At 41.2% G+C, this 25,967-nt stretch overlaps 2 protein-coding genes across 2 annotated transcripts; one reads left to right on the top strand and one right to left on the bottom strand.

The window, feature by feature from the left end:
• The first annotated feature begins 11,470 nt into the window (after positions 1-11,470).
• Positions 11,471-15,255, top strand: LOC120723491 (ATP synthase subunit beta, mitochondrial). Its single transcript, XM_040014965.1, has 10 exons — positions 11,471-11,607; positions 12,396-12,569; positions 12,671-12,845; positions 13,027-13,148; positions 13,228-13,412; positions 13,505-13,663; positions 13,849-13,971; positions 14,148-14,360; positions 14,445-14,646; positions 14,787-15,255. The coding sequence occupies exons 1-10, from the start codon at positions 11,505-11,507 to the stop codon at positions 14,882-14,884; spliced, it is 1,554 nt and encodes a 517-aa protein (XP_039870899.1). The 5' UTR covers positions 11,471-11,504; the 3' UTR covers positions 14,885-15,255.
• A 1,168-nt stretch (positions 15,256-16,423) lies between these two features.
• LOC120723492 (retinol dehydrogenase 7-like) lies at positions 16,424-25,967 on the bottom strand. Its single transcript, XM_040014966.1, has 5 exons — positions 25,849-25,967; positions 21,963-22,277; positions 17,037-17,295; positions 16,802-16,965; positions 16,424-16,721 (listed from the first exon to the last, which is right to left on the bottom strand). Exons 2-5 carry the CDS (start codon positions 22,273-22,275, stop codon positions 16,498-16,500), a joined length of 960 nt encoding a protein of 319 aa, XP_039870900.1. The 5' UTR covers positions 22,276-22,277; positions 25,849-25,967; the 3' UTR covers positions 16,424-16,497.

The following is a 25,967-nucleotide window of genomic DNA, read 5'->3' on the forward strand; positions in this document are numbered from 1 at the left end:
CATCTGGATGGAATTTTCAATATTCATTTATTTATATTGTTCAGAACCAGTAGGTCTAATTTGGACCCACATGAATCCTTTTCAGTTCCAAAGAAAAGTTTCATAGCTCCTGAAATATATTATAATATCTGTGCAGTACTGGATCAGAGGAGTTTTGTATTCCCAGGGTTTAACCATATAACTTGAACCAGACTCCCATAACTCAGAAACTGGAATAACACTTGGACTAAATGAAGAAATGGATAGGCTCAATACAGCAGGAACTCAGCGTAATTGGCAGTCCAAATATAATCAAACAGTATATGAGCGACTTTGGCCTTTGCGATGCATGGCGCTCCCTTCACCCCAACAGTAAGGAATATACTTTTTTCTCACATGTTTATCACTCCTACTCTCGTCTGGATTATTTTTTGGTGAGCAGCTCACTGCTGAGTGACATTTCAGACACTGAGATTCACCCTATAGCTGTCAGCGATCATGCTCCTGTATCTTTAACACTAATGCACAAGAATAACACTACGCCAAGTAAAAACTGGAGATTTAATACATCACTGCTTAAAGATGAAGACTTTATTAAATATTTTTAAAAAGAATGGACTCTATATTTAGACTATAAAGACACTCCCGGAACTTCAGCATCTGTTCTATGGGAAGCAGATGGGAAGCAGGGAAAGCTGTGATGAGAGGTAAAATAATTTCTTTCTCATCACATAAAAAGAAAGAAGAAAACAAAAATATTCAGGAATTAGAAAAAAACATCAAATCCCTAGAAGAAGCCTACGTGTCTCACCAAGATCAAGAAACAATGAACAAAATACGCAAAACAAAACTAGAATTAAATGAGATAATTGATAAAAAAAAAAAAAAATTCTTAGTACAAAGACTACGCTTACTAAATTATGAACATGGTAATAAATCCGGTCAATTTCTAGCAAACCAGTTAAAAATAAATAAAGAAAAAACAACTATATGTGCTGTTCAAGATTCATCTGGGAACACAGATGAATCTTGTTCAAAACAAAAAAACAACATTTTCAGGGATTTCTATAAAACGTTGTATTGACCACAAATAAACCCATCTAAAAACGAAATTGATCAGTTTTTGGACAACAACTCTTCCAAAATTATTAGACACTCAAGCAATGGCACTGGATTCACCACTGACGCCAGGTGAACTCCAGGAAGCCCTGATAAGTGTGCCCAATAATAAGGCTTCGGGTCCAGACGGCTTTCCTGCAGAATTCTACAAAGAATTCTGGACGATTCTAGCACCAGTTTTTTACCAAACGTTGTTGGAAATCAAAGAAAAGGGCAGACTTCCATCAAATATGAATTCTGCAAACATTAATCTCCTGCTAAAACCAGGCAAAGACCCTGTATATCCCTCAAGCTATCGTCCAATATCCCTTATAAATGTAGACCATAAAATAATCTACAAAGCTCTCTCAAAGAGACTGGAGAAAATAACCCCCCTCTTAATTCATTCTGACCAAACTGGTTTCATAAAAGGTAGGCACTCATCAACAAATACACGTGATAGACTACTCATACAGTAAAAACATCGAAACTACAATATTTTCTTTAGATGCAGAAAAGGCGTTTGACAGAGTTACCTGGAAATTTCTATTTGCTTTTGGAACCTCTTTCATTAACTGGATAAAAATATTATACAATTCCCCAACAGCTCATGTCAAAACAAATGACCAAACATCCTCCAGCTTCTGTCTCCTGAGGGGCACCAGGCAGGGATGCCCACTCTCCCCTTCACTGTTTGCAATTTTTATTGAACCACTAGCAGCAGCAATTAGACAGAATTCAGTAATTAAGGGCATAAAATGCAAGAACGTGGAACATAAAATCAGCCTTTATGCGGATGATGTATTACTTTTTCTCCAACACTCACAAACCAATATCTCTGGGGTGATATTGGAAGCCTAGATTGGCTTCCTTAGCTCTTTGTGAAAATTTTTTAACTCATTTTACAGGCAGAATCTTATCTCTAAGAGTCTCACACCCCCCTGTGATGAGTCAGGCCCCAGCATTACGATGCTCTACTAACCTCAATCAGTTTGATCCAGTTTCGCTCCCTACTCTTAAGGGTATAACTGATCACCTAAAAAACTCAAACGCTGCTCATGACATCCTTCCATCTCGCATTATAAAAGATGGGTTTAACATTATCGGGCCCTGTATTTTATCATTAATTAACCTGTCATTGTTATCGGGTTGTGTTCCGGCTGCTTTTAAACACGCTGTAGTGCAACCTATACTCAAAAAGAGCTCCCTTGATCAGAATGACCTCGCTAACTTTAGACCCATTTTCAAACTCCAGTTTCTGTCTAAAATCCTAGAGAAGATTGTTCATTCCCAACTTCAAACCTATTTGGATGAAAATAATATCGGGGAAAATTTTCAGTCGGGGTTTAAGCCACGCCATAGCACAGAAACTGCATTACTGAGAGTCTTTAATGATCTTCTCTAATTGCTGATTCAGGGTGCCCTGTGGTGTTAATTTTGCTTGATTTGTCCTCTGCTTTTGATTTGGTGGACCATAATGTCCTTTTAATGAGGCTTGAGCATCTGGTGGGCATCACAGGCAGTGCCCTTAGCTGGTTTAAATCCTATCTCTCAGAAAGGTCCTTTTCTGTCACCATGGGTACCTACGCCTCCTCCATTGCCCCTGTTACCTCTGGTGTCCCCCAGGGGTCTGTGCTGGGTCCCATGCTGTTCTCTTTATACTTGTTACCCTTGGGCCGAATCTTTGATAAATACAACTTTTCTTTTCACTTTTATGCGGATGACATTCAAATCTATTTTGAACTAGCTGAGGATGTCACGTCGTCATTGCAACACTTCTTTGATTGTATGGATGAAGTTAAAAACTGGCTACTGAGCAATTCTCTCATTCTAAATGATAAGAAGACTGAAATTGTAATCTTTGATACTCCCTTCTCTTGGGCTGAACTAACTGGTATTTTTGGGCCCTTTGCTGACTCCCTTTCTGACACTGTGAGGAACCTGGGTGTTGTCTTGGACAGTTCCTTCAAGTTGGACAAACATGTGTCCTCCGTAGTTAAATCGAGTTTTAATCAACTACGTCTAATCTCTAAGGCCAAGCCCTACATACCACGTAAGGACCTGGAGAAACTTATCCATGCCTTTGTTACATCAAGGTTAGATTACTGTAATTCCCTTTATACTGGTCTCCATTCTGCCCTTGTTCACAAACTGCAGCTCGTTCAAAATGCGGCTGCGCGTCTCTTAACTGGAACTGGCAGGTTTGAGTCTATTACTCCAGTTCTTTCCGACCTGCACTGGCTCCCTATTAAATTTCGTATTGATTTTAAAATCTTATTGCTCACTTTTAAAATCATAAGTAACACCACGCCCAGCTATCTTACGGATCTCCTCAGCTCTTATATCCCTGGGAGAGCGCTTAGATCAGCAGGCCAAATGCTCCTGGTGCGACCTAGTTCTCGGCTCAAGACCAGAGGTGACCGCGCATTCGCCGCTGTCGCACCCTACCTCTGGAATAACCTCCCCCTAGCTATTCGGGCGTCTGATTCAATTCAATCTTTTAAATCTCGATTAAAAACTTATTTGTTTAGCCTTGCTTTCCCCGCCTCCTAGAGCCCACATTTTTAGTGTACTGGAACTTATCTTTATCACTTTGTTAATTTTTATAATGTTTTAACCTTCAGCATTGTGTGTGGACTTCACTGGTGCCTACTATGCCTGGTGTATTATTTGTTAGTTATGTCACCCGCCTGTTAGTATATTTTATTTGTATTTTGTATTTTATATTTGTATTTATTATTGCTCTTAACTCATTCTGTGAAGCACTTTGGCATACCTGTGGTTTTTTTAAATGTGCTATATAAATAAAATTGTATTGTATTGTATTGTATTGAATTGATAAACTCTTTTGCCAGAATATCAGATTACTCAATTAACTGGTCAAAATCTACAGTCCTTCCGATTAATTGCTCCTTCCATAATTCTTCTTCTACACCACTGCAATCAGGAAATATAAAATATTTAGGTATTAATGTTTCTCCCAAGCTTGCAGATCTAACTAAATTAAACCATATCCCACTTTTAAAGAAAGTAGAAGGCGATCTGGCTAGATGGAAATGTTTACCCATATCACTCATGGGAAGGGTTGCCGCTATAAAAATGATGGTCTTACCAAAAATAAATTATTTATTCTCAGTGATCCCAACTAAACTGCCACAAGATTGGTTCAGATCTCTAGATTCATATATGTCCAAATTCCTTTGGAAAGATAAACCCCCACATATAAGCTTAAAAACATTACAAAAGACCAAGGATAAAGGAGGATTAGAACTACCTAACTTTCAGCACTACTTCTTAGCCAACAGGCTTCAATTTATCTCAGGATGGCTAAAACATACCCTCTTAAATGAACTTTGGCTAGATGTAGAACAAGCACTTTGCAATAATCTAGAGATTTCAGACTAGTTCTGTGCGATATGACCAAATGTAACATTTTCTGTAAATTCTGTGACTCTCAGGCAGCTCGACTTGCGGGAAGTGTTTCCAGCTGCGCGTCATGTACCTGGAGTCGAGTGTTTTCACCGATGCATGAAACTATACATTTTTAGACATAAGTTGTAACAGCCGCCGTTTTCTTTGTGAGTATTTATTACACGGCGTGCTGCGGGTAAAAGCCTGTTCTAACGTTTGAGTCTAAGGTTTATTTTTTAGCACCTGGTGGCTCTTTTTTACGGAGCCCCGCAGGGGACATGGGAGGAAAAAAAATTAAGACGGACCTTTTCGAGATCTTGCAAAAAAACTTGGGATCTCGCAAAAGTTTTGCGAGATCTGAACTGGGCCCCGGTCCAGATGGGCCTGGGCCCCCTTTCCCTGGCGGGTTGCAGAGTATGGGGGTGCCTACTGGGGTCAGCAGGGGAGCTGGCCCCCAGGAAGGGGTCACTTGCTCCTCCCTTCCTTCCCTCCCCATCTCCAGCCTCCTCCCTCTTCCCACTCCACCACAATCACCCACAGGGCCTTGAGGTAAAGGTGTGTCACCAGGGTGCAGGGGAGGCACCCCCCCCCATCCCGTCCCGTTCTGGCTGCCTGTGCCTCAATTTTATCCCACACCTTAGACATTCACATTACTCACACTCTCATAGCACAAACATATAGGATCTTGGGGGTGGGCACGCTACACGGAATCCAAAAGACCATCAGGGTGTACAACCTCACCCCTGGCATCGCTGCCCACCTCTCTGGCAGGTAGTTCCATGCCCTCCTGGGTTTTAAATGCACCTTAGAACACACATGAATCAACACTACATATGAGCGGGCGATGGAAGGTTTGGAGTCTTCAAACACACCCTTTTTCTGCTGCCTGTTGGAGCGGGGGGGCTAGGAGGAGGAGTTGGCCGTCTGATTGGGGTCTGGAAAGTGGGGCCACCATGCTGCTGCCGAGTCGGGGCGGTCTGCATCTCCCCACCCCAGGGAAAAGGGTAACACCACCTGGGTCTGGGTGCAGTTTCCCCCTCGAGGGGCAAGGGTACCTAGACCTGGGGCTTAGAGTACGCTTGGGGAGTGTGATTGTGTGTACAGTGTCTGTTTATGTCTGTCTCCACGTTGGGTGAGTGTTGAGTAATTGCATATGAGAGCATGAGGGTGGGAATGGACGTTTGTATCTGTGTGTGCCTGTTTGTCTGTGTCCATATGTCAGGTCGGGTATCAGACGCCACCTCTCTGGGGACATCTCAGGCCCTCCAAGGTATGGAGGCTTATCTCCCCCACCACTTCCCCTACCAGTGGCAGACGCCCTCAGACATTGGTGCGTTGGTGGGTCTTTGTGTCCGGGGATGGGCGCCCAGGTACACACCGGCTCACTCCTTGGTGGCTGCTTGTCGGGGCCTGGAGCCTGGGGCTCGCTCGGGCCACTTCAGGGGTGGGGTGCCCTCAGCCTCTCGGCCTGGGGCTCGGTCACTCTGACACAGCTGGCTGCCGGCGGAGCTCACGTGCACGTCACTGCAACCCCCCCTGGCTTCTGCTCTGCGGCTGCTGAGTGAGCCCTCATCTGGGGATCTCCTCAGCTCTTTCTGGGATAGTGGCGCGGCTGCCCCTCTGTTGGTCTTCCTTGGTCTCTTGTGTTCTGAGGACCTCTGGATGTCTGGAGTTTTGATCTCCTCCATACCTGCTTCATGCCCTGGAGGATGGGGCTATGCCCCCACCCACACCTTCTAGCAGATCATTACATGAAGGAACCTTTTAAATACAAGCGCGCTCATGCTCACAGGTGTACACACGGGTGCTCACACACACAAACTACACCGTTTTTGGCTCCTACCTTAAAGCACACTGTGCGCTGTCGATCTTGCTATTTAAAAATGTTAAAAAATTAGTAAATAATTGCATTCTGGTGTTGTTTATCAATCAATCAATCAAATTGATTGATTTATATTCTACTCAGCATCACAATGTTTTCTGTAAACCATAAAAAATTTTCTGTACACGAAAGTTTTGCTGGTTTGGTCTTCGCACCACCTGAGCAGAAGAAAAAGAAAAGAAAGAAAAAGAAAGAAAGAAAAAAACCCACTTGGTGTTGTTATTGCCTCCTTTGTTACTGAATTTAGGTAAAGGTAAGCGGTCACAAAAAAATGCTCTCTTTCAAAGATAAAGCTGCTTAAATCTTATTTGGCTCCCTTTCTTTCAAGTTTCAAGTGCTGATTAAGCAAAGCAAGAAACTCTTGAAGTTACTTTTGTCGTTTCTGCTTCTGCTTTGGATATTTCACATGAATCAAGGGAACGTCTGTTGCACAGACTCTTTTTTTGTTCCATAACACACACCATATGGTAAAACTAGGATGCAGCATAGCGCTGAATTTCAATATGATACGTCTAATAAAAATGAAGGGCCAAAAAATTTAGAAAATCTTCTGTAAAACTAAACAAAAAGCTGCAAATCCACAAAACTCTCATGACACTTTTTTGAGCTCTGTTTTCTCACTTTTTTGTATTATTAAAAACGGGCTGCATTTTCCATCTATGAACTTTTATTTGTTGATGGTTTTCTAAACGCAACACCCACCGTGACTCTAAATTTCACAACAATTAACTGACATTCATTGAGAGCATGATAATAAATTAATAAAGATGATCCTATCTGAAAGTGTACTGTGATGCTCTGAGCACATGCAGACACCACTAAAGGGCATCACTAAAGAGCAGGGCATGGTATTTTTATGCAGTGACACAGAATTGAATTTTAATGAGCAAATAGCTTCATTGGAAGAAGTGTATGGCAAATCGTTCTTTTATGACACTATGGAAGAAACCACTTAGCTCTTTGAAATTCCATAACCCCTCCAGACATCTTTCCGGTGACTTTAGTTTAATCACTGCTTTTACAAGATAATGCATGATCTTTAAACAGATAGTTACAGCACCACAGACGCATGACATGCGAAGCTCTTGATTGTCGCATCAATGCATATCACATATTTTTAAGATTGTTTGGAGCAACAAAACACGCATATGTGTCCCAACAAGCCCTCGCATCAGTGTGGTGTAAAGGAGAGCTGAGGGCTATACCACAGTGGAGTCAATAGCTCAGGCTTTTGGTTGCCATGTAAAAGGTTTTCACAGAACTCTTTGCAGTTCTACATCGACCTAAATATGCCTGAGAGATAAAGCAGCAGCCAGGTCCTGGTAATCAAATGAAACTGATTAACTGATCATCAGTAAGTGTGAGCACTTCCATAAAAGCAGAAGTCTGGATGCTAACATAATCGCACAGTCTTTCCAGGACTGAATGTTCCAGCAAATTCACCACAAGGTCAGACCATGCAATGTTTGCAGAAACTGCAAAAATCCAAAACCTAGATCTCAGACTCTGCAGGCCTCAGCTAACATGTTAAATGTTAAAGTTCAAGACATTTGAAAACGACTGACAAAATAAGCCGGTTCCGCTTTCTTAATTCTTCGATAAGTCAGGGCCAAGCCAGCTCCGATCAGCCAGAACCTTGTTACCATGGTTCCGAATAGGTAGATATCTTCAGCACTCAGGCTCACCCAAGCCCAAACTTCTCGTTGAGAAAGGGGTGTCAATTGCATATGCAAGCACGGCTTCCACTGTGAGCATTCTAACTGCTCCCATCATCTCATGATCAAAAATAGGAAATACAGTTTGCCCATAGATAGTGCCCATAGAAGGTCAAAGGTTACTTTTTGTCGATTCAAACAGAGAGTAGATTCTACAGATAACTCCGTAATGATTAACATTAGCACATTAAGCTTATGTGCTTGAATCGCAACCACATCGACCTCTGCTGCATTTGACTGTTTGAATAAACATGTTGATTCTTGTATCACACTCTTGTGAACTCATATAGCAGATCACTGTGGCTACAGTAACAGAAACTCAAAGTCTGTCTAACACTAAGTAAAGGCTGCTAATTGACGTCAGTATTATTCCACCAACAACATTGGAGCTTTTTCAGCAGAATTGTTAAAATAGTTTTTTTCAACGAGCTTCTACCTGTAACAATCCAGCAACACAAACCACAAAGCCTAGCAACTAATCTCAGTCATCAGTCATCAGTCATCAGACATTACTTTGGGGCATGCAAAGGATGCTTAACTCATGTGCTGTTTTTGCAGGCAAATTCAGACTAGTAGAGCTCTATCTGAGCTTGCTGGTTGTCAGATAGTCATCTACAGGCTGAGGAGGGATGCCAATTTTTCACTTAAAGCAATGACCCAAATTATAGGTGTTTAAAAAATTTGTTTCAAAAACTAATAGAATACCACGAGTGCATCAGCAAACACTGAACTTGATTATTTCATGCTGACTGGACTCTCCTGCAGTTTTGACAAAAGTCAAAATCAGACATCACATCTGATTACAAAGCATACTTAAGATTAGAATGGTTCTATACAGAGCATAAGATTAGCACACAGACATTCCTGCTTGTTAAAGTGTTAACTATGTGCTGCTGAAAAGGCAAAGTGTAATAAAACAAAGACAGCAGACTTTTCTATACATATTCATACACTAAAAACCCCAAACAACTGTGCATACACTAGCAAAGAGCATGAGTCACACATTCTATATCTTTTGGTACGGCAGCTCCCTCTACTGTAAATCTAGTGGAATTACAATTCACAATTTCCCAGTTTCATCCTGCAGACTAACTCAAAATATTTCTCTTGAAATCTCTTTCTATATGAAATCTCTCTCTCTCTCTCTCTCCCTCTCTCTCAGTGCATGTGTATCGCTCTCTCTCTCTCTCTTTTGATTGATTAAGAAACTGATAGACCTGTGCAGACGCCTTGAGCCATCTGTTATGTCTTTATATTTTGTTAGCAAAATGGGAATTATATGTAGCAATTCATTGAAACATGGGCGAACAAACAGTCTGAATTGTATAAGGCACAAACAGAGATTCGAACACAGATGAAACGCTACCTTTGTTTCATCCTCTGACAAGTTTGGCATGGTGGATCACAATTTAATCAAACTGAATCAAATTAAACACAATTCAATTATATTTATACAGTGCCAAATTACAGAGAGACAGAAATAAATATGTGTATAAACAGATAATGAGTGGAAAAAGGTGCATCATGGGAAGCCCCTAGCATCCTAGGCCTATTATAGAAGGATTCAAGGTCATCCGATCCAGCCCTCACTATAAGCTTTGCTAAAAAGGAAAGTTTTAAGCCTAATCTTAAAAGGGTGAGAGGGTGTTTTTCTCCCAAATCCAAGTTGGGAGCTAGTTCCACAGAAGAGGGCTTCTGCTTCCCAATCTACTTTATACTCTAACAACAAGTAACCCTGCAGTCTGAGGAAGGGTTAAACACTATAATGGGCTGATACAGTAATATGAGGTCTTTAAGATCCGATGGGCGCTGATTATTTAAGATCCTGTATTCGTAGAGAAGAAATTTAAATGAGATTCTGTATGTAACAGGGGGCCAATGTTGGAGAAATAAAATCTCTCTTACTAGACTCTGTCAGTAATCTCACTGCACCATTCTGGATAAACTTTTCAGAGAGTTTTTTGGAGAGCCTAATAATAATGCACTACAACAGTCTGCCCTAGAATTAATAGATGCATGAACTAGTTTTTCAGCATCACTCTGAGTCAGGATGTTAGTGATTTTAGAGATACTGTGCAAATGCAAGTCCTACATTTTTTTAATATAAAAATTGAGAGATGCATCCTGGTCAAAAACAAGATTCCAAGATTCCTCAAAGTGTTACTGGAGGACAATGTAATGCCATCCATAGTAAGTATCTTATTAAACACCATATTTCTAGCATTTATAGGGCACATTACAGATTCAATTATTGTACTCGGCCCCATTAGATGTTGCTTTTTATAATTCCATCAGTTGAGAAGATTTTCAAAACCACTGTCTGAAATATGGCTGCAAAACAGGACCGAGCCTCAGATGGCTGTAGACACTCACTGTCTACAGTCATCTGTGCGTTTTTCTACCCAGGTATGCTTTTACGGCATTGGCAGTGTATATCATGGTCATGCTAAATGGCTTTGTGACATCCACTGATCATTTTAGAAACAGCGGATTGATTAAATGAAAGGATGCAAGTCAAGTCTTTGCTGTTTATTTTCCTGTTTCTTAAGGACATGACTTTCAGCAACAACTGCTGCTACTTCACTGATGAACAGTTTATTCACACCATCAAAATGGAAAACAAATGATCAATAATGAATGTAAAAAAGGAGTATTATAGTAAAATATTGAACAATATAAAGGGAGTATGGGATATTTTAAATTGCATTGTTAAAAGCAGTTCTGGACAACAAAATTGTCCTCAATATTTTATTGATAATGGCAATAAATATGCAAAATTTAAAAAAGTGGTTTGACAGGAACAAACTAAATCTAAGTAAAACTAAAATCACAATTCAATTATTGTTGAATTAACCCTAACCCTATTGCTGTTATTACTATTATTACTATTATTGCACAGTACTCTCCAATTTATGCTGTGAAACTTTAACATTAGCAAGGTAATTTCGATTTACATGTACAATAAAAATAAAGGGCTATTCTGTTCTGTAAAGTCTACTGGCTGTTGCTATAATGTAAACACGGTAGAAGTGTCTTGAGGCAAAATGAGGCAACTATTTCTCATTTTAATGAGGGCACTGTCAGTGACCTATAATAAAAATAGGTTACATGGATAACACTAGTTATTTAGAGTTTCATCAGGGTTTTTATTTAATTTGGCTACCCCACTGAGAGTCCAAACCATCGACATTAACTAAAACAAAGAATTATAACTGGGATTATAAAATTTCGTTTGGGCGGTCATTTGGTTCAAATAAGCCAGCTCTATCGAGGTCACAATGTCAACTGCATGTGCTTAACTACTACGCATGCTCGTTGTGGCGTGTTTTACGTTGTGCGCAGGCGCAGTTCGTCTAAGCGGTCATACGTTATAAAGCCTGAAGTTCCTCTGTCTCTTTCCACCTTCAGCCATTTTGACAATGTTAGGAGCTGTGGGACGCTGCTGCACCGGGGCTTTGCAGGCTCTGAAGCCTGGAGTCCAGCCCTTGAAGGCTCTTGTTGGATCTCCAGCTGTCCTTTCACGTGAGTCCTGCATGCTCGTTGTTTCTGGAAAGAAGATTGTTTAAAGAACAGACGCATTTACGTGGCTGTCAGAAGAGGGCAGGGACCATGCTAAACTTAGCTGGTGTTAGCAACACGCTGGCTTGCCTGCCGGTGGCTTAGCAGGCCTTAATATTAAAATGTACATTTTAAATCAGCCGGAGTATTTCCAAAACATTAAATGGGTACACATGTGTGCAAACAGATCTTTTCATGGTTACTTCGCATTGTGAAATGAGCAGACTGTATTATTCTTGTGTTATTAGAAATGACCTCTGTAATGACATGAGGCGGTCGAAGACTGCTGTTAGCATTAGTAGTTGCAGATTAGTAGGGTTAGACAGTCGGTAACACAGTTCACTTTTGTGATACGTGTGGAGGTAATACAGTGCCAAAATAACAAAACTATAAAGGGAAAAACAAAGTTGTGTCACTGAGTTTGTGGCCAAGTATGCAGCATTAGCAATTCTAGCTCGGAATCGCTATCCATTCATCTGTCACTGTTGGCGCTGACGCTATTTAGTGGGAGAACTCGCTTATTTGCACTTGATAAAATAAACTGAAATTTTACTGAATTCTGCTTAGTACTGCTGTTTCACTTTCCAGTTTAAAAACTTATTCGCAGATTAGCCTAAGCCACTTGACATTGAGATGTACCGGCCGGACACACACAAGTATAGAAGCCCTTTTCGGTGCTTCTTCCGGCCATAATGCATAACAAGGTCACAGCTGCAGCACATCTGTATGACACTCAGTGGTTCATGTTCCAGGTAGAGACTATGTCGCACCTGCCGCCGCTGCCAGCACCGCCAACGGACGCATTGTGGCTGTCATTGGTGCCGTTGTCGATGTCCAGTTCGATGAGGGTCTCCCTCCCATTCTCAATGCCCTGGAGGTGGCAGGCCGTGAATCCAGGCTAGTCCTGGAGGTGGCACAGCATCTCGGTGAGCCAGCTGGATTATACTCTTCACCTACCTACCTACAATACCACTAGCAACTCTTTCTTAGGTTAAACAGACACATCAAAATCTCTTTCTGTTTTTAGGGGAGAACACAGTGCGTACCATTGCTATGGATGGTACCGAGGGTCTGGTCCGTGGACAGAAGGTTCTGGACACTGGTGCCCCCATCAGAATTCCAGTGGGTCCCGAGACCCTGGGCAGGATTATGAATGTCATCGGGGAGCCTATTGATGAGAGGGGTCCCATCTCCACCAAACAGTAAGTACACTTTGAAAATATCCTGCAGTTTTTTGTATGAGGTTTAAACATGCACAGTCTGAAGCAATAATAAACCTGTTATGATAGGACATATATAGATGCTGTGCTTTAAATGTTAACTGGTGTGTTCAGTGATTACATTAATCTACTTTTTTTTTTTTTTTTTCCCCCTTCTTCCCAGGACTGCACCTATCCATGCAGAGGCTCCTGAATTCACTGACATGAGTGTGGAACAGGAGATTCTGGTTACTGGCATTAAGGTTGTGGACCTGCTGGCTCCCTATGCCAAGGGAGGAAAGATCGGTATGAGCCCAAACATGCACGTTTTCTCAGCCTTGACTTTGATGCGTGATAAACTAACTTGGTTTTCTCGACTTGACAGGTCTGTTCGGTGGTGCCGGTGTAGGCAAGACTGTATTGATCATGGAGCTGATCAACAACGTGGCCAAGGCCCATGGTGGTTACTCTGTGTTTGCTGGTGTGGGAGAGCGTACCCGTGAGGGAAATGACTTGTACCATGAAATGATTGAGTCTGGTGTGATCAACCTGAAGGATACCACCTCCAAGGTGAGGACTGTGGAAAGCAACTTTAAAAAGATGCATTTTTATTACAGCACATTCCAAAATGTCTGATTTAACCAAACTCTTGTCCATGCTAGGTGGCGCTGGTGTACGGACAGATGAACGAGCCCCCCGGTGCCCGTGCCAGAGTTGCTCTGACTGGATTGACTGTGGCTGAATATTTCCGTGACCAGGAGGGTCAGGATGTGCTGCTCTTCATTGACAACATCTTCCGCTTCACACAGGCTGGCTCTGAGGTCTGTGCAACTTGATTTAAACCAAAGCTTTCCTTAAAAATAAAGATTTACAACTGCTCTAGCTACACCACACATCCAATGTAAAGATTCTCATTTCAAAAGTTATTTTGTTTTCCACCTCTTCCTCCTTCAAATACACTGATTCTGTCAAACTGCAATCTTGATGACTTCACCTTCTCTCTCAGGTGTCTGCTCTGCTGGGTCGTATTCCCTCTGCTGTGGGTTACCAGCCCACTCTGGCCACTGACATGGGTACCATGCAGGAGAGAATCACCACCACCAAGAAGGGTTCAATCACATCTGTGCAGGTGAGGTTTGAGGAGTGCTGAGTCTGCATTTTAGAAATCAAAAATCTATTTACTATGACATAAGCTGGAAACTATCTTACTGACGGTAAGGAATAAATCCTGGTTTTATATGTTGCTTGGCAACCTAAAGGGTAACCTAGGACTTCCAAAAATGCTAACAAGTCCTGTGTTTCCAGGCCATTTACGTGCCTGCTGACGATTTGACTGACCCTGCCCCCGCCACCACCTTCGCTCACTTGGATGCCACCACCGTGTTGTCCCGTGCCATCGCTGAGCTGGGCATCTACCCTGCTGTCGACCCCCTGGACTCAACTTCCCGTATCATGGACCCCAACATTGTCGGAGCCGAGCACTACGATGTTGCTCGTGGCGTGCAGAAAATCCTTCAGGTTTGCAGCTTTATTGGTACCATTAGAATTAACATGACAACTGTAAGTGCTTCAAACAAACTAGGCTACTTTCTTCTTCTGTAGGACTACAAATCACTACAGGATATCATTGCCATCCTGGGTATGGATGAGCTGTCTGAGGAGGATAAACTCACTGTGGCCCGTGCCCGTAAGATCCAGCGTTTCCTGTCTCAGCCATTCCAAGTGGCCGAGGTCTTCACTGGCCACTTGGGCAAGCTGGTGCCCCTCAAGGAAACCATCAAGGGCTTCAAGAGCATCCTTGGTGGTAAGTTTGAATTGTCCATATTTATTTATTTATTTATTTATTTATTTATTTATTTTTTTTTTTAAATGGCTTGTGATCCTCAACTTCCTCAGCTCTGTTTATAATTTAATTGCCTTTTATTTGTTCTCATTTCATTTCAGGTGAGTATGATGCTCTGCCCGAGCAAGCCTTCTACATGGTCGGTCCAATTGAGGAGGTGGTTCAGAAAGCTGAGAAACTGGCTGAGGAGCACTCATAAACATCCAGACAACCTAACTGAAGGGAAGAGAGAAGAGTAGAAGCAGAGAGGCCCTGTGGTTAGGAGCACTTGGTTTGTAAAACATGTCAAAATACAAATGTACCTGTCTTGTCATCCTGAAAAAGTTCTATTTAATGTTTCCAGTGAAAGATGGAATAAAACAGTCTTTACATAAAACTCATCGTTAACTGCATATTTTCTCAATGGTTATACTTGTAGTGGAAAATCTTGTTGCTGGTAAAGGAGTTAAAGGAAATGGCTGTCCTTGTCTACTTTGACCAGAAGATGGCATTCTGGAGCTGCTATGTTAAGCTATCAACTGTGCTGCAGCTTGTCACATGCTGAAATAAAACAGTTGAACAATTCTGTCATTCTGCAGTTGTTTACTTGGTCAAAGTAGTCAAGACTATCTGAAATTGTACATTTTATATGTACAAATTAAGTCAACATGCGCCAATTTACATGCTTTCCAAAAACATGTACAGCAGAGTTTTATTGAACCTAAAAAAAAAAAAAAAGGTTTTAGCCACAATAACCTATTTAACGCTTGAATCGGGGGTAAAAAAAATAAAGTTAGTACGAAATCAAATCCTTTCTAAAGACAGTTGACTGTCATGCAGACATAACGGTGTTGACAGATGCAGCCAGTTTGACAAAGACTAAAACTAAATATTTAAAACGTGATGTTTCAGAGATAATTTCATTTTAACGTTGTTTATTTCAGTGTTTCAAGCTTTTCACAGAAGCGTTATACAAATGACCACTCTAGATCTCAAACTGCTGTCAGAAGCCAGCAGGGACTACATGAATATAAGAATAAACAAAAGTGTGACGGTACTACCTAAATACAGAGTTGTGGCTCTAAATCTGGTTTTATTAGAAAGCACTAATGGCATTACTGCTTACAGGAACGCGTGTGTGTGTGTGTGTGTGTGTGTGTGTGTGTGGGGTAGGTATCATATAGGAGAGATTGTTAGTGCCACTAGAGACACAAAAAATACTAATATATATTTAAACAGTTTGACTCCTCGTCTAGATAGGAGTCATGAAGTAAAATGAACAGAATGAAGCTTACAACCTCGTGTCCACCAGGTCAGTGACTCCCTCCAAGGTAAGATTAGCACTGCATCCTAAAAAACAAGATTTTACCTTTTCTATATCTTTTGGACATACAGTTCTATTTTTATCTGTGCAGCTAACTCTACCAATAACTAAACATTTTGCTTTGTAACTTAAGTTAAAATCCTGCAGGTGACATTGCAGTCTTGTTTTGGTACTGCAAAACAAGGCATTTCTACTATTTGAAGTATAGCAACAACACGCTCCTGATCGCTGTGTACTTTGAAACCAAGTGTGAACTGGACTCTGGTCTTAACCTTTCCCACATGCCTATCAATAATCTCATGGACACAGGTCTTTTCATCTGTTCAGACTAGCTGTAGATAAGATGGCCTTGAAAATGCCTTTGTGAAAAAGGTGCAAAGGTTCCTTTCTGAGAAAGTAATGTGATAAGTAATGAGAACAGATTGAAAGACAAAGCCTTTCTGAAATCAGTTAAATTTACTGATGCATGAGATGTACATACAGAGAGAATGCCTTTATTACATGCAAAGTTATTCTATCTGCTTGGCGATGGGAATAGCTTCCAGCTTCAGGATGTAATCACTGATGCAGGTTGGCATGTAGGATAGTGGCAGCCAGAAGAACTTGGCGTCCCAGCCCGGGGAGTAGCGAGTGCGAGGATGGACAGCAGCTACGGCATGTTCCATGCAGCTGACCACTTTCATCAAGTCTGCATCACTCATTTTGGCAACTTTGTCAGTTAAGGTTGTTAATGCTAAAAGGGGCAAATAAATGAAAGAACAAATAATCAGTTGGGAACCAAAATAAATGGAAGAAGTGGTGATCCACATATACCTTTCTGTAGGTATACCGTTCCATAATCATCTCGGACTTCCTGTGGAAGTTTATCCCAGATCATTTTAATGTTTTTGCTCAGGATAGCACTGTTGGTCACATTTGTCTTGAAGAAGCCTGGCTCAATGCAGAGGACTTTCACACCAAAAGGTGCCATATTTAACCTAAGAAGGACACTTCATCAACCCGGGAAATCTTTGTATTATCATACCAATATTTTATGAGTTCTCCTTACCTGAGGCTGTCATTGAATGCTTCAACACCGTACTTTGAGACAGTATATGGGCCCCCAACAGGACTGATCCTTCCAAACACACTGGCAACGTTCACCACCCTTCCCCTTGCCTTTTTTATGAGCGGTAGGACGCTTAGGGTCACACCAATCACCCCATTCAGGTTCACATCCAGCATGGGTTTGTAGTCATTGAGGGTCAGCCAGTCACATGGGGCACTGGGAATGGAGATGCCGGCATTGTTCACTACAGCCCACAGGCCTAAAATAATGAAAAAGAGCACATACAGTCTACTGAAATTCATCTGTTCTTGACCAGAATGTTTTATGTGCACTAGCAACAGTAGTTGATCGATATCCAAATGGGAAAAATAATTCAAAGCGAAATTATTCTGCTCAAGTCCAGGTCCATATTTTTATCCCTAAACTCTACTACAGTCGGGCTGCATGACAGAGTTTAGAATAAACCCTGCTTATCTCATACTGGTTCTTATCTGTATGTCTGTAAAAGCAAACTCGGTCTCCTCCTCCTATAAGACCCTCCTATCATTAGCTTTCTTCTGACTGGCTGCCTGGGATGACCATATTATGCTTCCAAGGAGCCAGACATTCTTTTTAATAGTTGAGCAATAGTTCTGCAGGCTTTCTGGAGGTCTTTAAATGTTTTTCTTTGGACATTTGGACCCTAAAGGGACCCCAGAGAGTACTGCGCAGTATCTTAGGACTGTGCTCTTCTGGACAGAGATCTGGGATTTTATTCCTGGGACTTGCTGGAGGTGTGTGTGTGTGTGTGTGTGTGTGTGTGTGTGTGTGTGTGTGTGTGTGTGTGTGTGTGTGTGTGTGTGTGTGTGTGTGTGTGTGTGTGTGTGTGTGTGTGTGTGTGTGTGTGTGTATATAATGATCTGACAATACTATAATATTGGCCATATTATATTTACATTGCCACAGTGAGTTGACTTTAGTCTCATGAACATTAACTAATTGTTATTTATTAACTAACCTTAAATTACTGTTCAGCACAGAAATGAAGCCCAACAATCATGTTTTACAGTCCCGTGGTCTCAGCCTTAGATACTCAACTAAAGTGATGTCATGACAAAAATGAATGACCAACAAAACATTTTTCTCCTTCATTTCTGTCAAACAAAGCTGTATGTAACGTGTCTCGCAGTTTCATGGTTGCTAGGCAACCTGTACAACGCGACGAAGCGTATACCGTCCCATTTCACAAGCCTCTCACTTCCACACTTCTCGTACTTATAGTACGCACCGTACGTAGTGCGCGTACTTCAAGCGTGCAGTCTCTTAATTGGGACACAGCCGTAGTCACCTCAAATTGTTTTCACTTCACAGCTGTGCCTTGTCAGGGTTCATTTGTGAAATTTCTTGCTTTCTTAATGGGGTTGGGACCATCAGTTGTGTTGGTCAGGTTGGTACACTGCTGATAGCCCTATTTGACAACCGTTAGAATTCATTTTATGGCAAGAACTAATCAGCTAATTAAAAAGAAATGAAAGTACATTATTACTTTAAGGACTGAAGGTCAGTCAGTACAGAATATTGCAAAAACTTTGAATGTGTCCCCAAGTGCAGTCACAAAAACCATTATGGCTACGATGAAACTGGCTCACATGAGGACCGCCCCAGGAAAGGAAGACCAAGTGTCACCTCTGCTGCTGAGGAAAAATTCATCCGAGTCACCAGCCTCAGAAGTCACAAGTTAACAGCACCTCAGATTAGAGCCCAAATAAATGCCACACAGAGTTCCAGTAGCAGACACATGCATAGTTCTCACTGTAAAGCATGGAGGAGTAGGTGTGATGCTTTACTGTTGACACTGTTGGGGATTTATTCAAAATTGAAAGCACACTGAATCAGCATGGCTACCACAGCATCCTGTGGGATGAGATGGACTGCAGAGTGAAGACAAAAGGGCCAATGAGTGCTCAGCATCTCTGGGAAATCCTTCAAGCTTGTTGGAAAACCATTTCAGGTGACGACCTCATGAAGCTCATTGAGAGAATGCCAAGAGTGTGCAAAGGAGTAATCAAAGCAAAGGGTGGATATTTTGAAGACAACTAAACAACAACTAAAACATGTTTTGAGTTATTTCACACTTTTGTCTTTACTACATAATTCCACGTGTTCATTCAGAGTTTTGATGCCTTCAGTGAGAATCTACAATGTAAATAGTCATGAAACTGGTGAAAAAACCTTAAATGAAATCTTGTATCTAAGCAGCAGGATTTTAAATTTGTTCTGAATTTAACAGGGAGCCAATGAAGAGACGCGAATATAGGAGGGATATGCTCTCTATTTCTAGTCCCTGTGAGTCCTCTTGCTGCAGCATTTTGGATTAACTGGAGGCTTTTCAGGGAGTTTTTAGGACATCTTGATAATAATGAATTACAGTAGTCCATCCTAGAAGTAATAAATGCATGAACTAGTTTTTCAGCATCACTCCGAGACAGGAAATTTCTAACTTTAGAGATTTTGCACAAATGGATGTGCACAATATTGTCACATAATAAAATTAGGAATTAAATAAAAAATTTCTAACTGGGATGTTGGATCTTGGAACAAGCTTTTTAACTAGTTGTTTAGTCCTATGTACCCACATAATCCACCATTTGCGCTTCCTGTCATATGGAGTGTTACTAGCAGAGTTTCAGTGATGCTCAGTGGAGTCCTTTATTTACATTTGGGTCACACATAGCTGCTGGCATCTCCTCCTTCATACCCTGGTTGTACTTGGTATAATCTGTTTCTGCCTCAAGTGCTGAAACATATTTGTTGCTTCCACCTTCAACCAAGAACAGTTTTTTGCATATTTTGCAAAGTACTTTATTGGAGGTTGTTGAAGCAGCTCTCTTTTAGGTATTCAAATTGTTGCTGACACATGTGCCTGGGCTTCCGTCATGCGTGCACATACTAAGGAAAGTTAACATGTGGCATTTCTATTAGAGTGATATCAGGCTATTACATTTTTATATCACTTAAAAATGTATACATGTCTTCTGCAATAATACAGTGGGGCAAAAAAGTATTTAGTCAGCCACCGATTGTGCAAGTTCCCCCACCTAAAATGATGACAGAGGTCAGTAATTTGCACCAGAGGTACACTTCAACTGTGAGAGACAGAATGTGAAAAAAAAAAAAAAAAAATCCATGAATCCACATGGTAGGATTTGTAAAGAATTTATTCGTAAATCAGGGTGGAAAATAAGTATTTGGTCAATAACAAAAATACAACTCAATACTTTGTAACATAACCTTTGTTGGCAATAACAGAGGTCAAACGTTTACTATAGGTCTTTACCAGGTTTGCACACACAGTAGCTGGTATTTTGGCCCATTCCTCCATGCAGATCTTCTCGAGAGCAGTGATGTTTTGGGGCTGTCGCCGAGCAACACGGACTTTCAACTCCCGCCACAGATTTTCTATGGGGTTGAGGTCTGGAGACTGGCTAGGCCACTCCAGGACTTTCAAATGCTTCTTATGGAGCCACTCCTTTGTTGCCCGGGCGGTGTGTTTTGGATCATTGTCATGTTGGAAGACCCAGCCTCGTTTCATCTTCAAAGTTCTCACTGATGGAAGGAGGTTTTGGCTCAAAATCTCACGATACATGGCCCCATTCATTCTGTCCTTAACACGGATCAGTCGTCCTGTCCCCTTGGCAGAAAAACAGCCCCATAGCATGATGTTTCCACCCCCATGCTTCACAGTAGGTATGGTGTTCTTGGGATGCAACTCAGTATTCTTCTTCCTCCAAACACGACGAGTTGAGTTTATACCAAAAAGTTCTACTTTGGTTTCATCTGACCACATGACATTCTCCCAATCCTCTGCTGTATCATCCATGTGCTCTCTGGCAAACTTCAGACGGGCCTGGACATGCACTGGCTTCAGCTGCGGAACACGTCTGGCACTGCGGGATTTGATTCCCTGCCGTTGTAGTGTGTTACTGATGGTGACCTTTGTTACTTTGGTCCCAGCTCTCTGCAGGTCATTCACCAGGTCCCCCCGTGTGGTTCTGGGATCTTTGCTCACCGTTCTCATGATCATTTTGACCCCACGGGATGAGATCTTGCGTGGAGCCCCAGATCGAGGGAGATTATCAGTGGTCTTGTATGTCTTCCATTTTCTGATGATTGCTCCCACAGTTGATTTTTTCACACCAAGCTGCTTGCCTATTGTAGATTCACTCTTCCCAGTCTGGTGCAGGTCTACAATACTTTTCCTGGTGTCCTTCGAAAGCTCTTTGGTCTTGGCCATGGCGGAGTTTGGAGTCTGACTGTTTGAGGCTGTGGACAGGTGTCTTTTATACAGATGATGAGTTCAGACAGGTGCCATTCATACAGGTAACGAGTGGGGGACAGAAAAGCTTCTTACAGAAGACGTTACAGGTCTGTGAGAGCCAGAGATTTTCCTTGTTTGAGGTGACCAAATACTTATTTTCCACCCTAATTTACAAATAAATTCTCTACAAATCCTACCATGTGAATTCATGGATTTTTTTTTCACATTCTGTCTCTCACAGTTGAAGTGTACCTCTGGTGCAAATTACTGACCTCTGTCATCATTTTAAGTGGGGGAACTTGCACAATCGGTGGCTGACTAAATACTTTTTTGCCCCACTGTACCTGTATACATTTTTATATCACTTAAAAATGTATACAGGTATTATTGCAGAAGACATGATATGGCACAGTCCTACCAGGAAATGTACAGTTGGTGAGACCTCTGTGATTTTCAACCATTTATTTATTTTTTACCAGTTGGCATAAAGAAAAAGAACATCCTATAGACTTACTTGGTCTTAATGGTGCTATTGAAAGTCAGAGGTCACAAACATAAACAGCACTCAAACGCTGTGGGGAAACAGCTATTTAAATGAAGTGCAGGTATTTCCACCAAATAAAACTTACCACGTGCCCCAACCATATCCTTGATCATTGCCGCCACTTTGTCAATGCTTTCCTGAGAACTAACATCCAGATGAGTTGTGATCAGGTTGCTGGAGCAGGACTTCTCTAGATCCTCTTCTCCTTTCTCAGTGAAACAAGAGGCAATCACTCGAAAGCCCTGCTTGTCAAGATGTCGGGCCAGAAGATTCCCAAAGCCACTGTCGCAGCCTGTGATGTACACATACTTGCTGTTTTTGTCAGAGACCCTGGGGAGCTCTCTGATCCAACGGTACAGGTAGTAGAGAACCACCAGGCCCAGAAGGTACAGGTACATGACTGGAAGGACAAAGGAACGTATGTTTACTTATTACTGGCTGTTTTAACAAAGTGAACAGAGTAAGCCACGTGACAACACTGTTGTGTAAGGCCAACTTTAATGTACCTCTGCATGTTTGATCTGGCTTTCTTTTTTCTTAATAACAGAAGCCAGTGTTCTTTTCGTCGACAGTCCCAAGCCCAAGTCTCATGGCCAAAGTTAACAGGCATCCATGTGCTGAGCAACAGGATTCACTGTTAAGCAGTGGCCTGCTGGAGGTCATTTTGTATCTGAGCAAACGATCAGGAACACACTTGATGAGGGTGGCCTGAGGGTCCGACGTCCTCTGACAGACTAATTTGAGCTGGGTGTTCTTCCAGTGTATGTGTTGGTGTTCTTAAGGTCAGTCATTGCAAACAAGGCCTGTGCAGGTGTACACCCTGTATGAACCTCATACAGTTCAAATTGGGAGAAAAGCTAAAATAAATGTGCTAATAATAACTGACATCTAAATGAACTTTTGCTATTAACAAAGGGCAAAAAAAGACGACTGTAAAGTTAGGCTTGGTTGTACTTAATAACATGATATTAATAATCATGATTAAACGTATTCAACTTATTAAAGCTTATTACTTTGAGCTGAACCAAAGTAGGTGACATGGATTCAAAATGGTTTATGCTACAAGTCTGTGTCCCCTCATTAAATTAAGCTAAACTAAACTTATTTAAAGAATTCCCAGTGTTCCAGGCTAACTGGTTTTCATGTTGAGTGATAAGTTTTGTTTACGTATTTCACTGTCTTGTTCCAGATGTTGCATCTGCAGATTCATCATTTTAATTATTAATCATTTGTTTGTAAATGCTGGTAAGTAAATGCTGTTTATTTCAGCATACAACTATTCAATTCAGTTCAATTCAATTTTTTAGTATAGCCCCAACAAGAGCTGCCCCAAGGTGCTTTACATTGTACTGTAAAGGCAAATACTTGTTGGCAGTGGGAAGGAAAAAAAACTCTCTTTTAACAGGAAGAAACCTCCAACAAAACCAGACTCTGGGAGGGGCGGCCATCTGCAGCCACAGTTACCAGTTTACAGAAGTGCATGTCTGTGACAATACATCATAAAACATTACGTGGTTAAAAAATAAATGCATTTCATTGATTAAACTCGTAATTGTACGGTGTAGCGTATAATTGTAGTGGCTTTATCTTACAATATAAAGCGACTAGAGCAGGGGCGGAGCGTGGGGGTGGCTTACTGGGCTTAAGCCCGGGTTGTTTTGTCAGAAGCCCGGGGTCTTTTGGAGTGTAATTTTTTCCATAGTTAGATGCCTGGCTGACAAGTGTATAAAACAAAAAGTACACACAATATTCGAAGCACATAGTGCACACTGTGGGAATTTAGGACTGTGCGTGAATCCCCCCTGATATTGGTATGATCCGAGCTCAGGCACTAAGTGACTGAGCGAGAGGGCGGGGCAGCTGCTGCCTGTGAGTGCGCTGTTGGAGAAACGGAGCCAGCCATACTAAGGAGAGCTTAAGTTTGACCAGGTACCAAAGCAAATCATTCATACCGTACAAATAATGTAAATATGACGGTGTATCACGAAAGATTGATATCAAACTGATCACTTGACCAATATTACCTTACTTGCTCTTCAAGTGAATCAACAAATGGCGAAATGAAAAGCCGAACAAATGCTATTTTTTTTTTTTTTTTTTTTTTTTTTTTTTTAGAGAGTCTTAGCTTACGTGTGTTTATTTCATATTTTCAGTTCTTACCCTCCCCGACTAAATCGGTTTCAGTTATGTACTGAAATATAAGAATGGACATTAGAGGCTTCTTTCAAAGAAAAAACTCTGGTAGATGTTATTTTATATATTATGCTTTGTATGTTGTTCAGTATATTTCTATGCAAAACAAGAGGGATTTCAGTACACAGCAGGATATCCACAGTTTAAACCAGATATTTACATACACTTTAGGGAGAAAACATAAAACATTTTTACTCTACGACATCAATTTAGAGTAAACTTTTGTTTTAGATAAATATTGAAATATCTTTTGAATTAGTTAAATGTCAGAATAAAGAGAGACAGAGCTTCTATTTTTTATCACTTTGATCAAATGTAGGAGTACATGTACACTAAGTTTGTTAATTAATAAGAAAACTCCAGACATTCCATCCTGAGCTGAAGAAGCTTCTGATAGGTTAGTAGAGTCCATGTGAGTAAATTGGTGGCACAGCTGTGGATGCATATAAGGCAAAACACAGAGCCTGTTTCTGTGACATGGGAAAATCAAGAGACATCAACCAAAACACCAAAAAAAGAACTGTGGAGCTCCATAAGTGTGGCTCAATTTTGAATACAATTTGGTGCCATTTGCAATTAAGAAATACAGATAGTTTCTCTCTTTACTCTTAGAGTTAACAAATATGTTTTTTAAATTTATCAATCTAAAAAAATAAACATTTAGTCTGATTTGATGTTACAATTTAAAAAGTGTTTGTGTTTTGATCTGAAGAGTGTGTAAATATCTGGTTTCAACTGTATATTTGATGATTGTCAGCACAAAGAGGGAGAGAGAGGAACAGAGAGGGAGATGGAGAATGAGGACAGAACAGAGGGTCTGGTTGAATTGGGGTTTAGTCCTCATGTCTTGATACAGCCCTGACTTTGTTCTGCCTTGCTGCTTAATTAAAAACCTAGTCTAAGGTGTCCTGCACATGTGATATATATTTTTCCCTATATGAAGTCATTCTTTTTTGAACAAAACTCAAAACAGAGCCAATTAATCTTTCAGTCATTTCTACCCCCCCCCCCCCCCCCTAAAAAAAAAAAAAAAAAAAAAAAAAAAAAAAATCCCACATGCATACTACCCTTTAGGGCTAAGCCCCGGGTGTTTCAAATGTCTGGCTCCGCCTCTGGACTAGAGGCAACTGTTGTGTTCCCAGTTCCCAGGGAGCCTCCCTCACTTAATGCACTATGGACCATATCAACTCAGTGCCTTCCTCTCCTCTATACAGGAAGCGTAAGGCTCAGACATTCCTATGATTATGCCTTTTCCTGTTAGTTTGCATTTGTGGGAGCTGATTTCTTTAACCGCTCTTTACAGAGACTTTTTTTTTTTTGCCCTCTACCTGCTCAGTTTGAAGGAAGAGTCCACGGCCAACATTGTTCATTATTTTAAATAAAAAACAAACAAACTCAGTGACGATGTTAAGTCGTCTAAAGTTAATTAAACTTGCAGCTAAACGCACTTCATTTAAAGTCCACCTCTAAATGTTCACAGGTGTGACCAATTTACGACTGCAAACTTTTGGAGTTTATTTGTTGACTGGTTGAAATAGTTGACGTGGAATCCAGCTAACCTGGAAGATGGGACTTGGACGCTTCTTTGCTCAATGTGACAGCAGAACAAAGCTGGGGTCATATGGAACCGAGTTCAAAGTACATTAACTCGAAGTTTCTTAACCCTTTTGAAACAAATATTAAAGCGTCCACCAAACGTACTGAAAATGTAACACTATTCATCTACTCAGCTACTGACTTATGCCAGTAATGTGCTGTCAGTTCACGGGATTTCTTACCTGATCCGAAGAAGATTTCACAGACAGTTTGTGACAACGTACGTATCCCCAACAGAGTTTGTTACCCCTGCATCGGAAGTGCGCACTGGACAGGGAGAGCCGATCCAGTTGACCCCGCC

This window comes from Simochromis diagramma, unplaced genomic scaffold (genome assembly GCF_900408965.1).
Source record: "Simochromis diagramma unplaced genomic scaffold, fSimDia1.1 OVJJ01000680.1, whole genome shotgun sequence".
Classification (NCBI taxonomy): Eukaryota; Metazoa; Chordata; class Actinopteri; order Cichliformes; family Cichlidae; genus Simochromis; species Simochromis diagramma.

What these genes read in the sequence shown, in the direction of transcription:
- LOC120723491 (XM_040014965.1), top strand. Translation starts at nt 11,505, where the DNA reads ATGTTAGGAGCTGTGGGACGCTGCTGCACCGGGGCTTTGCAGGCTCTG. An exon ending in TGAAGGATACCACCTCCAAG is followed by an intron (nt 13,413 to 13,504) that starts GTGAGGACTGTG and finishes TGTCCATGCTAG; the next exon opens with GTGGCGCTGGTGTACGGACA. An exon ending in GTTCAATCACATCTGTGCAG is followed by an intron (nt 13,972 to 14,147) that starts GTGAGGTTTGAG and finishes CTGTGTTTCCAG; the next exon opens with GCCATTTACGTGCCTGCTGA.
- LOC120723492 (XM_040014966.1), bottom strand. Translation starts at nt 22,275, where the DNA reads ATGTACCTGTACCTTCTGGGCCTGGTGGTTCTCTACTACCTGTACCGT. An exon ending in GGATATGGTTGGGGCACGTG is followed by an intron (nt 17,296 to 21,962) that starts GTAAGTTTTATT and finishes TCATTATTTTAG; the next exon opens with GCCTGTGGGCTGTAGTGAAC. An exon ending in AACGGTATACCTACAGAAAG is followed by an intron (nt 16,722 to 16,801) that starts GTATATGTGGAT and finishes TGCCCCTTTTAG; the next exon opens with CATTAACAACCTTAACTGAC.